The sequence below is a fragment of the Pyxicephalus adspersus genome, chromosome 4 (genome assembly GCF_032062135.1).
Source record: "Pyxicephalus adspersus chromosome 4, UCB_Pads_2.0, whole genome shotgun sequence".
NCBI classification, from domain to species: domain Eukaryota; kingdom Metazoa; phylum Chordata; class Amphibia; order Anura; family Pyxicephalidae; genus Pyxicephalus; species Pyxicephalus adspersus.
The window spans coordinates 37,328,415-37,345,374 of NC_092861.1; the positions used below are offsets into that span (position 1 = coordinate 37,328,415).

A 16,960-nucleotide genomic window follows, 5' to 3' on the forward strand; every position below is an offset into this window, starting at 1 on the left:
TGAAAAACACTACAAAACCTAAACATGGAGTCAATTTCAAAAAGACATTTTGGGGTATACTGGCTGGCACTTAAACTTCAGCAGGTACATATAAAAAATAGCATATGGGCAGTGCAATACTCCTTCTCATACAGATGTTTTTGACAAAAATTATTTTATTTCACAGGAGCATATTATTTTGGAATACATTTTGCATGTTTGCACACTATCTAGGTACATGAATAATCTTGAGATAAGAGCTGTAATATTTACAAGGTAACCTAGGCAGGAGCCCAAGGCCCGCTGGATATCCATGGACCCAGTCCTGTTACTAATACTTTTTCAGTAAACCGGGAAGATGGCACTATTGGTCAAAGATACCCACTGCATGTTTTTCAAGAAAGGAGGCACTTGTAGGATCTATTAATACTATGGCAGTACAGATAGTATACCGTGGTGTCCTCCCTGTTCTGCAATTTTATTAAATCTATCTTCGCTTAAAGTAACCATACTCATGGTTCTATGAGTGGTGCTCTCTATACTTTTCTGTAATAACAGAGAACTGACAATGTTTTGCTTTGCCTGTTGGTGAAACTGGTTCAGAAAGTGATCTGTAGGCAGACTCTTGCACGTTTCACCCACACTGGTAACCTGAACTGGATGTGGGAGTGAAAGCCTCAGGCCTTGCCCTGTAAGGTAATGTCCCGGTCTAGGGGAGGAGGTTGTGTAGGGCTGAGCACTGATTGCAGCTCATACATTATTCAGATTAAGGAGGAAAAAGTATCTGCCCAGAGACGCCTCTCCCTGTCCTGTGAGTTGACATTTTCTTACTTTCTTAGGGACATCCAGTTCATCAAGTCACAAGTGAACAACTAGAGGCTGGATTGGACAATCATTAGTTTAGGGGTCTTCCCTGGGGGCTGATTGAGGGCAGTGAGAAGACCTTTTCCTTGTGTGGGGTCACAATGCTTCTTTACTTTCTTAGAACTTTCAGTCTTGCTACATTGTGAGTGTTCCAGCTGAAAGTTTGTGCAGTTCTGTGGGATCTGTTACTTTTTAGTTTCTTGCATTAGGAAATCTCAGCCCACCCCTTCCTCTCCGTGTGTCAGAGCTGTTGAAGTTCCAGGAATCTTCAGGGTCTCTTAAAGTTGTACATTGTTGCTGTTGGTTGTGCCAGGATGAACCAGAATCCAGGTCTCCCTCCACCGGGGCAACAAGTCATCCATGTCACCCAGGATCTGGACTCGGACTTGGAGAACCTTTTTAACTCGGTCATGAACCCAAAGCCCAACTCTTGGAGAAAGAAAATCCTGCCGGAGTCCTTTTTCAAAGAGCCGGATTCAGGGTCCCACTCCAGGCAATCCAGCACCGACTCCGGTAGCCATCCCCCCAGGCTTGGAATTCAGCATGTCAGATCCCATTCTTCTCCCGCTTCCTTGCAGCTAGGTGCTGGTTCTGGGAATGTTCCCAGCCCGGCTCAACAGCACGCTCACCTGCGCCAGCAGTCCTACGATGTGACAGATGAACTGCCCCTGCCACCTGGTTGGGAGATGGCATTCACCCACACGGGCCAGAGGTATTTCCTCAAGTAAGTGGCCTTTGGAGGTTTTTACTAACCCTTTATAAAATGTGTGTGACAAACTTTTATTTTTTGGTAAAATCAAAATGGCAACCGCTCTAAACAATCTATAACTAGCTTCTAAAGGCATGCGATAAACTTTTATTTCAGACATTCTGCTGTGTTGTTAAGGGAATGACTGCGTTAACTCTTCTCCACCCAGGGCTAAGCAAAGGAATGCTGTCAGAGGATTATGCAATCCTGTGTTTTAAAGCAGGGGGGTCTGTATCATGTTGTATTAACTCTTTTCCTCCCACACAGGATTGGCATTCTATGCTCAGCACAGTGGTCTTGTCCAATGTACATCTTGGCTGTATCTATAGGGTGCGCTTTTGTAATGGTTGCACTGGAGTTTTCATAACAGTATATTCACTTTGTATTGATTTACATGTAGCCGGTCAAAGTTAGTGTGTGGTTATCAATAAAACTAGATAACGTAGATCTAGATCTAATCACTGATCAAAGAATCATATTTGTGTCATTTCAAAAACTATTTTAAATCTGCACGCTTTCATTAAAAAAATACTTGGAGGTACTACCATAAATTTCCCCCAAATGTGCTTCTCTTTGGTCACTCTTTTAGTTGCAGCCCAATGGAGACTACAAATGAATATGGTCCATCATTAAAACTCTAGGGAAGATAATCCAGAGCAATGATGTGCAGCCAATCCTGGGGTTTGTAGAGGTAGACCGAAAGTGGGTGAAAGGAGATCATCATGGAGAAGATAAAAACAGTATGAGAACAATATTTATTATTGAAATAAATTATATTGTAAATATTATGAATTTAACCTCTGAAACTGCCCAGTATTGTATCACCATTTATATTTGATATTGCTCTGCAAGGCTAAGACCATTACAGAAAATAAATCAATTTTCCAAAATATTATGAAATCACTTGAAGGCACAAATATGAAAATGTGTTTTTACCACGTTTTTAACGCGTTTACGTTACAAGTGCTCATAAATGCGGGAAAAAGCCCCATTGAAATCAATGGAAGCGTTTACCCACGTTTTTCTGGTCCCATTCTTCTCCAGCTTCCTTGCAGCTAGGTGCTGGTTCTGGGACTGTTCCCAGCCCGGCTCAACAGCACGCTCACCTGCGCCAGCAGTCCTACGATGTGACAGATGAACTGCCCCTGCCACCCGGTTGGGAGATGGCATTCACCCCCACGGGCCAGAGGTATTTTCTCAAGTAAGTGTCTCCAGTAATGTTTCATGTTCGAAAAGGACCATCTAGAGCAGCTTTTCTCAACTTTCTTACCCCAACAAAAAAAAAATGTTATGTCTTGGGGAACCTCTGCTAAAACCAATTTGTCAGGCATCATTGGCAATACTGTTTGTATATTGCTGATAATGTAAAAAAAAGCCCACCTTACAGTGGTAGTCAGAATGCCACTCTTGCAGGTAGATAAAATGATAGTTGGTGATAATGGTATTGCATCTGGAATCATGCAAGCACCATCAGATGGAAGTCCAATTAACCACATTTCAAGGGACCCCTGGACACATCTGGAGGAACCCTGGTTCAGAATGGCTGATCTAGAGATTCTGAAAAAGATTGCATTAACCCTTCTCCACCCATATCCCAGCAAAGGAATGCTGTCAGATTATTATGCAATTTTCTTAAAGCAGGGTTGAATGTATCATGTTGTATTAACTCCTAATAATCTACACAGCATTTTTATTTCATACCAGCAATGCTTTTGTCCAGTGTAAACTGTTTTGCTGCACCTAAAAGAACAATGCACACTTGTAAGGCTTGTACAGTTGTTTTCATAACAGTAAATGTGCGTGGTTACATTTTTTATTATTTTGGAACATGATGTTTTTTAGTGTCTAGTCCTTAGTAGGACTGTGAATAATTAGTCTGATCTGACAAGACGTATACCTTCTGTATGTGTATAGGTGCAGGTAACATGCATGTGACTCCAGGCATATTAGTTGTTTTTTGTAGGGTTTAGCTGTGCAGACTGTCTTATTTACATCTATGTTTTCTCCATGCTTGCACAAAATTCATGTTATAAATGTTACCTTTAAAATTACACAATAGATAGGTTTGAGGAACTGAGATTGATGAACAACACTGTAACCATTCTTTGAAAATAAGATCTAAACCCTTGGATGGAGCTGGATGCAGTGGAGTGCCCCTTGCCTGTCCTCCCCAATATTAGGTTAGAGTGTAGTGACTGGTCAAGTAGCAAAGGGCAGAGGCTTCTGAAGCTTTTATTACATGTATATTTTTACTGTGAGCAGTGTAAATACCTGAATGTGACTTGGTATTACCCTCTTGCAGTTCCTATAAAGTAGAGCTCAGAATTTGCAGCATAAAGAGCCAATCCGGTGTGCTGCAGTTGAGGGAGCTTTGGTTCACTTTTCACTGTCTAGCCACAGACTTGGGGTTGTTAGGGTACCAGTAAGTGTAACTTAACTGCAGAAGCTTAAATTACTGTTTTTGGTCTACAATTTGCTAGTTGACCCACAAATCATCTTATGTATGTTTGTCATGTATATGTCTGTCAAAATTATTAAGGAACATATTCAGAAGATCTCTGATAGTGTTGTCAGCCCTGCCAGAGTTGTGCCAGCTGGACAACAGAACACCTCCATGTGAAGACTAAGGGATTGAAACTGAGCTGATAACATTATTGAATTATTATTAGGGAAATTTCAGACCTGCCACAAGCTCAACTGTGCTCCCAATCACTCCCTTTCAACTGAATGGGTGTAGTTGTGCACACGGTTGTGGTGGATTGCAGCTAAGGTTGCTGAACACAACATGTTGCTTCTGGCTGCCATAGAGTAGCCAACCACTTCCGCTGGCTTGAGTGCAACTAAATTCAATGGCTCACTACGGTTGGAACGTGGTTCAGTGTGGCTGCAGTTGCTTCATTTTATCTATCAACTTCCTGAAAACATTGAACCACAGCAAACCTCAACCACAACCACACTCAACCTGCATGACACAGGGGTTTTCAACCGCAAGACTGAAAGATGCCCTAAAAATGCAGCTTTAACAGGAGATTTAGTGCTCACTTCTGGTCGAATCCACAAGTATTTTTGTAAATTTATGCTGGTTGCAAAGAGACAAAACCAGGAAAATGTGCATGTGTGGCCCAGATGTATTGAATGTTTTTTTTTTCTTGCCAAACATATTCTTTAATTTTGGGAGGGTTAAAGTGCCATTATAAGAAACTATGATGTGATAAAGTAAACCAGCACCTGATCTCTTCTGAGAACTTGAGATGATGTTGTTAGCTTGTACCAAAAGATTACTGGAAGTGGGCAGGAGATATGCAAGTAATGCCAATCCGTCTAGACCCAAGTCTAGATGCTTACATTATAATACTCCATTGAGGATTAGGAGTTCCCATTATCCAATACTTACATATCATCAGACCTGGGCTCCCTCCAAACTCAAATGAAAACCCAAGTGGGAGTGATATGTAAGAAATAGGAAGAAACAAGGAAGAATAATAAGGATAATAGGGCTAGAGGGGTCTCTCAAATTATGGATATGATGTGTGGAGGGTCCATGTGTTTGGTAACTGACAGATATCTGGGATTATTGGTGTCTGTCCGATTGTTAGATATCTGTCCTCAAGATGAAACTTTGTTCTTAAGCTACATACATGCTAGATTTCTTTTGCTTGAAATGATTTTACAAGATTTGTAAGGAATGAGCGTGAATACACAGCAGTGTTTAGAGGGTAGGCACCCATATGCACCCCTTTCCCTTCTCTACCATAGAAAAAAAAACCCACCTGGTGGATCATTGGGGGACCTCTCTACACATTTGTCTTGGGCAATAGTTGCGTAGTTTAACTCATCTGTTTACATAAAGCCACCATGTTTGATCAAGGAAATTATTAGCTTGTAATCACTTTTAATAATATTAAATTACTAATAAATAATATGGTATCTCAAAATCACAATATAGCTCTGGAAACAGGTCTTTTGCTGTATTGCTAAAATGTAGTCAAATGGCTGAAAAAATTATAGAAATCCATTTGAATGAAACCTTCCAATATACTTGTAAACCACCTCTGTTATTCACATGTCCCTGGTAAAATATATACCTAGAGGGTGAGTCCAATATTTAGAGCTTGCAACTCAACAGCTTCTTGTATTACCTCCCCTCCTCCAGCTTGCTTATTGGACTTTGAATAAACAACTTTGTCCATGTTCTTTCTTTTCTGTAAGTTAACCTCCTAAAACATCACCACTGAATGTTACAGTGCTATAATGAGAACCTCCCATTGGAGAAAGATTCACATTGCGTAGAAAGTAAGCTTTGGATACAGTGGAGAAGAATTAGCACCCCTGTTGGGTTTCACTGGTAAATCATGTTGGAGAGATTTCCCCCTATCCAATCCTTCTCTCCTACTGTATCCAAACTAGGAGAAAGATGATTTCAGAAACATCATGGTGACATTATGATTACAATAACATTAATTGTGGCAGTAAGGGGACCGATCCCAAGTTGCAGAGCATTTGAACAAATGTTGATACTTTGCCTGTTACGTGGAATGTTAATTGAACAGGTAAAAAGTCTGGGACGAGGGGGGAACCATGACTGATTGCTTTTACAGAGGGAAGCTCATTGGATATATTATCTGAACAGTGTATACCCTGGGGGATTAAATGCTATGTTATTGTTAGCCTGCTTCCTTGATCACAGATAATAGGATCCTTTTATTCTTTTTTTTAAGCTGCTGCAGTGCTTATTATTTTGGCTTTGTATGGATAATGATTGTAACTTGTAAACCTGATTGTCTTTCATAAGGCTGTCTATTTCCCTCCCTTCTATTAATTTTTCTATCTCCATTTTTTTTATTTCATTTAATATAATGATATAAACCTTTTGTGTTTTTACCTGTGATAATATAAACCACATGTGGTCTCTGCTGTCAACTTGATGATTTTGCTCAATTGTCTATCACCAATATTGTGACCTACTGTCAGTATTAGCAAAGTGCCAATTAGCATGTGCTCCCCACAATCTGGAGGGATTTAGCGGGGACTATACCAGACTGATGCAGAGAGACCGCTGCTTCCTCATAGGAAGCCAGGGTCCTTCTTTGCAGCCAAATGTCAAGGGCAGTGAAGTTTGGGCTCGTGCTGGAGCCCTATTGAACAACAATGAACAGTAAGGCTATTTTCAGACTGGTAATCAATTTGCTGTGTAGTTTCCCAGGTGCACAGTTTCAACTATCAGCCATCTTTGATTGTAGTTTTTAAGTAGTTTTTACATTGTTTTCTGGGCTCTATCAAGAGCTTGAAAATCACTATTGCAGTTGAGCGAGAGACTAATCTGAGATGCTGCATAGTTCAATGACAAAACCGTTACTGCAACCACACTAGTGCTAAACACTTGTGAAAGGGTAATTTGTTTTAATAGTAATTAGGCATCTTCGCAGTACTTTCACATTCACAAATTGCTAAACTGCTGCAGTACCACTTACTACAAAAAAAAAAAAAATGTAAAACTTATGCACATTCACTATATATAGCTTCAGTTGGGCTTTGTTTTGTTTTTTTGTCCCCATACCCAAGCAATTCCTACTTCGAACCAACCCTTCCCTTGTCTGTGTCACTTTAATTCCACAAAGGTTATTTTGTTGCCATACCCATGCATCGCCAATTTAAATAATCCCTAATACAGCAATCTTTTTTCACACCAACTATACCTGCAACAACTTCATGTGTTTGTTTTACTTTCATTCAAGAACTCCCTCATACCTAATAATTAAAACCAATGTCTAGATCTGTATTCATCACTCCTCTTCCAAAACAATCTGAATAACCAACCACCTAGTCAGATTTCTTTCATTTGATATAATGCCACTATTGCTGCAGGTTGTTAGACAAGTATTACTTCTACAGTTTATCACTGCTACTTCCACAATCTCTATAGTCCTCAGATTTATAGATTCAAGCCTTATGCATGTTTGTTATTCATAATGCACTTATACTTCCCTATCTTGCACTTATTAGTGATTCTCAGTATACTGATACTCCCCTATCTTGTCCATAAGAATGGTTCCCTGTGCACTATTACCCCCTATCTTGCCATTATCAATGGCTCCCTATGCACTGATACTCCCCTATTTCACCCCCTGAATACAGCTGTCCTGCACAGCTGCCTCTTGTTTTAGCCTATTTAAGCCCATCCAGTTTTCAAGCCAGTTGTATACAGCTGTGTTCTCCAGAGGGACCACAAGACACCGTTGCTGATGTTCATAGAGTTAGTTTTATTCAGTGCTGTCATTTTACCTTGCCTGAACATTACTCCTAGTCATGGAACATGTATTTTCATACACATGCTCCAGCTGTTTTCTGGACACCAATGATTCCCAGGACACCAAAACATTCCATAAGGTCTCCTGCTTTCCTATTCCTCTTCATGCTGGTGCAAAACACCTAAAACATGCTTAGATAGCTTTTTATGGTTCCTACACAGATCAACTTGTTTGGGTGTCTGCACCTATCTCATTTGGTATAGACTGGGTTTATTATATTATTGGGTATCTCCTATAATGACACACCAAGCAGTCAATTAATAAACCTCCTGCACAGCCCCCTCAGCTCCTTCTCCCATGACATATAATTAGATACACTCAGCTTACCTCCTCTCTCTTTTTTTATGACAAAGAATTTCTCTACACCTGCACACCTGGATATTTTACTGCATTGTTAAAGTGGAACTAAATCTAAAAATAAAAAAAATGCAAGCAGGCAGGTTCTTTATTGCAGAAGGAACAGGCTATGTCACTTCTGCTATAAAAATACATTTTTAGCCAACTTGATTGGCTAGGCAGGAATTATGTAACTCCCACAAATCTTCATGGAAGTTAATTAACTACCAGCACCCAGGTATATGTACACAGTTAGGCTATGTACACACGTGCAATAATTGTCTTTGGAAACCAACGATTGACGACCGATGGTCCGATAATCTTTAACAAAAAAAGGGCACAATGACTGGCCAATGACGCAGATGAACGAGGCAAGACACTGGAAACGAACGACCGTCCTGGCAGATCTGATTGGGTGAAGATCGTTCGCAATCTATTGTGTGTACGGTCGTTCAGTGATCGTGGATGGTTCTGCGGTACACTTTCTCCTGTACTTGTCACTTATCAGCATCCTTCAAAAGATCGTATCTAGCGTGTGTACATTATTGGTGGATTATATTTGAAGGATTGTATCCTTACAGCATGTATAGAATCGTGCGCTTTATAATCGTTCAAAATAATGGCTGTTCGGTTGTCAATCGTTCGTTTTGTAACAATTATTGCCTGTGTGTATGTAGCCTTAGGTATTCTGGGATCATACACTGAGCTGAGCATGCCCACCAAATTGATCCCCCCTGTCTGCAGCAGACTGATAACATCATCTTAATGTAAGCAGAAACCATTTAAAGTCATTTTCTGCTATTCTCACTCCTTCTACCACATTATTACATTATCCACATTAGAGTCACTTTACCTTTATATCCTATTTTATTATGTGATTACACTTCACATTTTTACCTGTTATTTGTACTTTTGATAGTGACACACAGACATAAGATAATCTTTGCATGTGTGGTCCTTTAGATTTGTTTGGGGAATTGTCTTGTAGTTACCACTTGATGCTACGTACCCATCAGATTAATGTCACTGAAGACAATCTGTTATCATCACTAGAACAAATACAGCGCACTTAAGCTACGTACACACATTCAACGATTCCCGTCCGATACTCGGCTCAGGGCCGATATCGGGCAAGAATCTGGCGTGTGTACAGCACCAGTTGTCCATCGTGCGAACTACTGTCCTGGCGAAACCATGGATGATGGACGACTAACAATCGTAATGCAAGGAAAGGGGGAGAGCGCGCAGCAGAGTACCGCTTTATCGCTCTCCTTCTCCCCTCTCCATAGTACAGCATGTACAGCACTCGTTCATGCATCGTGCAGTGCTAGTCGTTGGAAAGGATCGTGGAAGATTGTTGGAAAGGATCGTGGAGATACTATTATGGCACCTGTGTATGCGTCTTTATGTTCTACGGAAAGGGGAGACAGGAGGACAAGCAGGAGGCATCCTGCTACACTCTCCACCATAGGAAAGTACATCAGTTGTCCCTGGTCTGTCTTTCATTGATTCGCCATATGAATGACATTGGAGGACAACCACCTGGCGTGTGTATGTAGCTTTAGTCCTATCCAGTCTTCCTGGCTAATTCTACTTTGGAAAAAACTTACCATGTGGGATTAATTATGTTTCAGCCAATCATTAATAAACATGTAAGGATGTCCAATGTGAACTTGCATTTTTGTAAAAGAAAAAAGGATCCTTTTTCAGATTGTTCAGTACCTGGGTCACACATGCACTGCTGGTCTTCATCTAATATATGGAGGCAGCTGATGGACCTGACAAGACTGACACCTCTTGTCCATAGCTGCAGGCAGACTCTCACCTGCTGGAAGTTATGCTCACATGGATTATGGAGGTCAGTAAACCCGTGTAGGTCACTGTGATTAGCAGCAGTTGTAATGTTTGCATTGTTTGTCTCATCCCACTTCTTCCACTGAATTAGAGTTGCTATGTTGGCACAGCCTACAATTTGTCCTAAATGAGTCACTTCCTATCTTATAAGTGGGATGTATGATAATAAATGTTACCTGTAATATTACTGGAACACTTCTTATCAAGTGACAGTAGCAAACCAATCTCTGTATGAAATTGCCATAAATATTGCCATTCTGCAATCAGTCAAACAATTATCCATCTGAAAATAATAGCTAGCTGTAATGACGCTACAGAACACCTAATGCACATGTGCACCGGTATTATATTAATATGTGGTGTTGTGGAATCAAGTGAAACAGATCTCTGACGGATGACTGGCGCTATATACTGATTACCTGCAAAAGAAATCAGTTTTAGTGTGGACTTAGCTTGCTTTCGGAACATAGGCATTATGGAAAAAATGGTGTTCTGTAGTTCACAGAGAGACATGAGAACAATGTAACTGATAACAGTCAGTAGAGCTAAGGAGACTCTCCTCCATAGGAGCACACAGTAGTCCTTTCCAATCAGTTGTCTATTTATTTGTGGTGGAAAAGTGGTAAATGACATTCGGGGGTCGCTGTGTCAAGTTTTTGCTTGAGACAAGCACAACCGTTCGTCATGATTGAGAATCATCTGACGTGTACATAGCTTAATAGACCTGGTCCAGTGCTAAACCCAGGAGCTGAAACAGTAAGTTCTTGGGCTTCTGATCTTGCTACAAACCTGTCCATGGGAACTCGTGTAGCAAAATTCTCAGCACACAGTGCTTCCATCTTGTGTTTGGGTGGGACAGGGCTGTTATAGGTAATCTGAATGAATAAAAAATATATTTATATAGCACTAACATAATATGCAGCGATGTACATTAAATAGGGGGTTGCAAATGACACTCAGATACAAACAATGACACAGGAAAAGGCGAGGACCCTGTCCAGAAGAGCTGACAGTCTAAGAGGTGGGGGAAATAACATTTCTGTATACTGTGCAACCCAAAATAATTCAAGCATTAGGCTCTTGAAAACCATCTAAAATGTTACACGGTATATGTGCTCCTTTCAGTCCAACACAATCCTATCCTAATGTTATGCTAACAATTTAAGGAAACTGATTTTTTTTTTCCGTTTAAACCTCTGCATACATTGCAACGTAGCATTAATAGAGTGTAGATCTCCATTTCACCTTTACCATTCATAGCCTGAGCTTTTACCATGCTGCATTACATAAAAATCGCACTTATAAGAATAATTATAATCAGCACATTTAAATATATTTTTGCAGTAAAAAAAAAACAAATGGGGGTTGCATAACATATTACATAAATGTTGCATTGAAACAGAAAAATTAATTTTTTATTTTTTTATTTTTTCTATTCCAAAAAGAAGGGAAATAAAAATATACATATCTGTATTTGAATCCCTGTCTGTTTAAAATAATACATTAGGGAAAACCAACAAATGCCAAATACAAACAAATAAGCCTAACAGTGGAGAAGATCAAATTGATATTTTAGGAATTTTACATCTTAGTTGGCATATGTTGTAAATACGCAGCCTGTACATGTATGTTTGGACATATCGCAGTATATTTGATGAGTGTACAATTTGCATGTTTGCAAACTCTTTCTGTACAATTGTACATGTATATTTAAGTAACCAGACTCATACTTTTCTGTAATAACAGAGAACTGCCAATGTTTTGCTTTGCCTGTTGGTGAAACTGGTTCAGAAAGTGATCTGTAGGCAGACTCTTGCACGTTTCACCCACACTGGTAACCTGAACTGGATGTGGGAGTGAAAGCCTCAGGCCTTGCCCTGTAAGGTAATGTCCCGGTCTAGGGGAGGAGGTTGTGTAGGGCTGAGCACTGATTGCAGCTCATACATTATTCAGATTAAGGAGGAAAAAGTATCTGCCCAGAGACGCCTCTCCCTGTCCTGTGAGTTGACATTTTCTTACTTTCTTAGGGACATCCAGTTTATCAAAGCACAAGTGAACAACTAGAGGCTGGATTGGACAATCATTAGTTTAGGGGTCTTCCCTGGGGGCTGATTGAGGGCAGTGAGAAGACCTTTTCCTTGTGTGAGGTCACAATGCTTCTATACTTTCTTAGAACTTTCAGTCTTGCTACATTTTGAGTGTTCCAGCTGAAAGTTTGTGCAGTTCTGTGGGATCTGTTACTTTTTAGTTTCTTGCATTAGGAAATCTCAGCCCACCCCTTCCTCTCCTGTGTGTAAGAGCTGTGGAAGTTCCAGGAATCTACAGGGTCTCTAAGAGTTGTACATTGTTGCTGTTGGTTGTGCCAGGATGAACCAGAATCCAGGTCTCCCTCCACCGGGGCAACAAGTCATCCATGTCACCCAGGATCTGGACTCGGACTTGGAGAACCTTTTTAACTCGGTCATGAACCCAAAGCCCAACTCTTGGAGAAAGAAAATCCTGCCGGAGTCCTTTTTCAAAGAGCCGGATTCAGGGTCCCACTCCAGGCAATCCAGCACCGACTCCGGTAGCCATCCCCCCAGGCTTGGAATTCAGCATGTCAGATCCCATTCTTCTCCCGCTTCCTTGCAGCTAGGTGCTGGTTCTGGGATTGTTCCCAGCCCGGCTCAACAGCACGCTCACCTGCGCCAGCAGTCCTACGATGTGACAGATGAACTGCCCCTGCCACCAGGTTGGGAGATGGCATTCACCCACACGGGCCAGAGGTATTTCCTCAAGTAAGTGGCCTTTGGAGGTTTTTACTAACCCTTTATAAAATGTGTGTGACAAACTTTTATTTTTTGGTAAAATCAAAATGGCAACCGCTCTAAACAATCTATAACTAGCTTCTAAAGGCATGCGATAAACTTTTATTTCAGACATTCTGCTGTGTTGTTAAGGGAATGACTGCGTTAACTCTTCTCCACCCAGGGCTAAGCAAAGGAATGCTGTCAGAGGATTATGCAATCCTGTGTTTTAAAGCAGGGGGGTCTGTATCATGTTGTATTAACTCTTTTCCTCCCACACAGGATTGGCATTCTATGCTCAGCACAGTGGTCTTGTCCAATGTACATCTTGGCTGTATCTATAGGGTGCGCTTTTGTAATGGTTGCACTGGAGTTTTCATAACAGTATATTCACTTTGTATTGATTTACATGTAGCCGGTCAAAGTTAGTGTGTGGTTATCAATAAAACTAGATAACGTAGATCTAGATCTAATCACTGATCAAAGAATCATATTTGTGTCATTTCAAAAACTATTTTAAATCTGCACGCTTTCATTAAAAAAATACTTGGAGGTACTACCATAAATTTCCCCCAAATGTGCTTCTCTTTGGTCACTCTTTTAGTTGCAGCCCAATGGAGACTACAAATGAATATGGTCCATCATTAAAACTCTAGGGAAGATAATCCAGAGCAATGATGTGCAGCCAATCCTGGGGTTTGTAGAGGTAGACCGAAAGTGGGTGAAAGGAGATCATCATGGAGAAGATAAAAACAGTATGAGAACAATATTTATTATTGAAATAAATTATATTGTAAATATTATGAATTTAACCTCTGAAACTGCCCAGTATTGTATCACCATTTATATTTGATATTGCTCTGCAAGGCTAAGACCATTACAGAAAATAAATCAATTTTCCAAAATATTATGAAATCACTTGAAGGCACAAATATGAAAATGTGTTTTTACCACGTTTTTAACGCGTTTACGTTACAAGTGCTCATAAATGCGGGAAAAAGCCCCATTGAAATCAATGGAAGCGTTTACCCACGTTTTTCTCATTTTTTGGCATTTTCCAGCGTTAACCCCATGTTTTATTTTTTAAACGTTGCAAGCAATGTTAAAAATAATGCTCATGAACTTGCTTCAAGGAAACGTCCTGGTGTAGATTAGCCCATTGGAATGCATGGGAATTTCAAACATGAGCTTTTAAAGCCTCAGGTTAAACGCTGGGGTAAACGTCTGTGTAGACTAAGCCTAGAGATCGAAAAAAAAAATTTCTGTGCTACTTTGTAAATTTTGTATAGCCCTTTGGGATACCATGAGGCATTCCACACAAGCTGTGATCAAAATTTGTGCATTTATGGGTTACCGTAGCTAGTAATCCAACAACATTGGTCCCCAGAATAATAATTTTTATTCCAGTAAATATGGTGTAAATACTTGCCAAAATAAACCAGCACCTGATGTTTTCTGGTAACTAGATGTTAGCTTGCACCAAAAGATTACTAGAAATGGGCAGGAGATATACAAGTAATGCCAATCTGTCTAGACCCAAGTCTAGATGCTTACATTATAATACTCCATTGAGGATTAGGAGTTCCCATTATCCTGTACGGACATATCAGACCTGGGCTCCCTCCAAACTCAAATGAAACCCAAGTCTGAGTGATATGAGTGAAAAAAACAAAGATGATTCATATGTACATGAGGGCTAGGGGTGCGTCTGAAAGGTTTGATGTGTAGACAGTTGTTGTGATTGATAAATGGGAGATCTGGAATGACTGGTGTCAGTCCTATTGTCATGTATCTATCCTAAAGATCAAACTTTGCTCCTACTCATTTTGTTTACACAAAGCCACCATGTTTGATTTAGGAAACCTCTGCCTTGTAATCAATAGTATCTCTCACAACCACAGTATGATCCTTCTTATGTCTGGAAGCTGTCAAACTTAAAGTGGCTTTTCAGTTTGAAAAAAGAATTCATCCTAAAGGCTAAAAACACAATGGAATAACGTACATGTGAACTGGACTGGCCAACCAAAATTGCATCCACTTGTGTCCCTGCTGCTAACACACACAGTCTGCAGCTCATAAGTTTGCTGTATTACTTTTCCTTCTGCAGCTTGCTCATTGGACTTTCTTTGAACAATATTCCATGTTCTTACCATCGTGAAAGCCAACTTCCAAGAACTCCAAAACTCAACCTCTTTGCTACACTAGACACGTGGTATAGGGGAAATATGGAGGCTGTCATTCTGACCTTTCTAAAAAGAGAACTTGTGTTGCTGCTATCCATTTAGCAGGGAGGTGACCCAATATGCAGTTCAGCAAAAACAAGAAGCAGTAGTGTTATCTTCCAGGTTGTGCAGAGGTATGCAAATCTAATATAACAAATTGATTAGGATTAATTTACTGTGTTACCTTGCCAAAAAGTTTGGTATTCTAATCAGCCGATCTTGTGATTTATACACCAGCACCAGATTGTACATCTAAGAAGATCTCTCTTCTGTTTCCTGTTGTTTCTTGCTAATTTACTGGAATTGGTGCTGCTGGTTCAGTGGCCAATAGCAGGCTTGAAAGGTATCTAATGTTTATAGGAAGCTGCATTGCCTAATCAAGATTAATTGGCTTTTGACCAAAAAAATGGCCTTGGATTATGTTAACAATCTATGGCTATGGAGGGACTTTAGATTGTGAGCCCCTTAGTTAATGACATGACTCTGGAGTTTGTAAAGCTCAGCATATTGTGTCATCAATTGCTATATAAGTTAATAATATTAATCAGGAAATAAGCATTGCACCTGCCTAGCAGTGATTGTAACAAATATGTATAAATGGATATAGTAAATGTATGTGTATTAACCAAACTTCCTCTGGAAGGTTTTCAGAGTTGGAAATATTAGTTGATATTGCTTTTTGCTGATCATTATATAAAGAAGTAGAGCTGATCAGTCACATCCATTTTTGTATATGTAATAGGGGTTCTTGGCTGCTCCTGTGCTGTCAATGTTGACATAGAACAGCTGATAACGTGAACTTGTACAGAGGTGAGGTGGCCCATACCTGACAGATGCTGAGCTAGAACTTTACTTTCTGCTACTTAGCAATAGCAAACACTTCACATTGCAGTGAATTTGTGGTGGCCTCTTTAACCTCTGACACTTAACACATTCCTTTCTATCTTACCACCTGCACAACACAAGGAAAACCCAACAAGGCTGCAGCTAAGGAATGGCTGTCCAGATGTCTGGAGCTTCTCACACAGAGGTATATGGAAGCAGGACCTGTTCTCCTCTGATGTTTACATTTTTGATGGATTACAATCTGGTAAACATGACTTGGTAATTATAGATTTACAGCCTTGAAGGGGGGATTGTACTGTAAATAAAATGTGTCTCCCTCTTTTACATCTGTGTGTGTAGTACAAAAGGATGACCCATCTTCTCACAATCCCATTGAAGGTCCTTTTATCTCTTTTGTTTACAAAGTTTTATCAGAGTAAAGGATCCTGTTATAAAGGCCTGCAATGTAAATGGGATCTTTTTTTCTTTGTTGACCAATGTAGACCATGTAGGGTTTTTACCACTCTCAGCATACAGTTTATTCAGTTTTGGTCCTCTGCCTCTGTTACCCTAATTTTTTAGCAGTTATTTCAAGTTGGCCTAAGAAGACAAGGCACACTTGTTTTAGCACTGGTGCCAGGGTTGCTATCCAGCCAGTATTTTCCTGGCTTGGATGGTAAAAATTAGACTTGTCGCCAATATTATTAATAGGAAAAAACAATAAGGCCAGGTATTTGGTCAGAACAGGTAACAACCCTAACTGATGCCCATTGCAGGTGCAGATTGAGGTTATTCCTGAGGATTATAGAAATAAAAACCGAAGTGAAAATCGCACAATAATCTGGGCAGGTGAAGGTAAAATCCAGAGCAGCCAAATTTGACCAATGAAGATTGTAAGCTCCTGAGCTAAGACTGTGCAGCAAGTAAGAGATATTGTATGATGGGCATACAAATACACAGATATAATATTGAAATTGGTCATTATTATTATTATTATTATTACAAAGTATTTATATAGTGCTGACATATTATACAGCG

At 40.0% G+C, this 16,960-nt stretch overlaps 1 protein-coding gene across 2 annotated transcripts in view; it reads left to right on the forward strand.

Annotated features, from left to right (window-relative positions):
* The first annotated feature begins 777 nt into the window (after positions 1 to 777).
* The window catches only part of WWTR1 (WW domain containing transcription regulator 1), a 76,329-nt gene continuing 60,146 nt past the window's right edge, over positions 778 to 16,960 (forward strand). The window contains exon 1 of one of the 2 annotated variants that reach the window (XM_072407883.1): positions 778 to 1,567. In XM_072407883.1, coding sequence (XP_072263984.1) covers positions 1,158 to 1,567 — 410 coding nt within the window. In that variant the 5' untranslated portion in view covers positions 778 to 1,157. Of the gene's footprint in view, positions 1,568 to 12,088; positions 12,867 to 16,960 lie in introns of those variants that run through there. The other variant, XM_072407882.1, reaches the window with a different exon arrangement.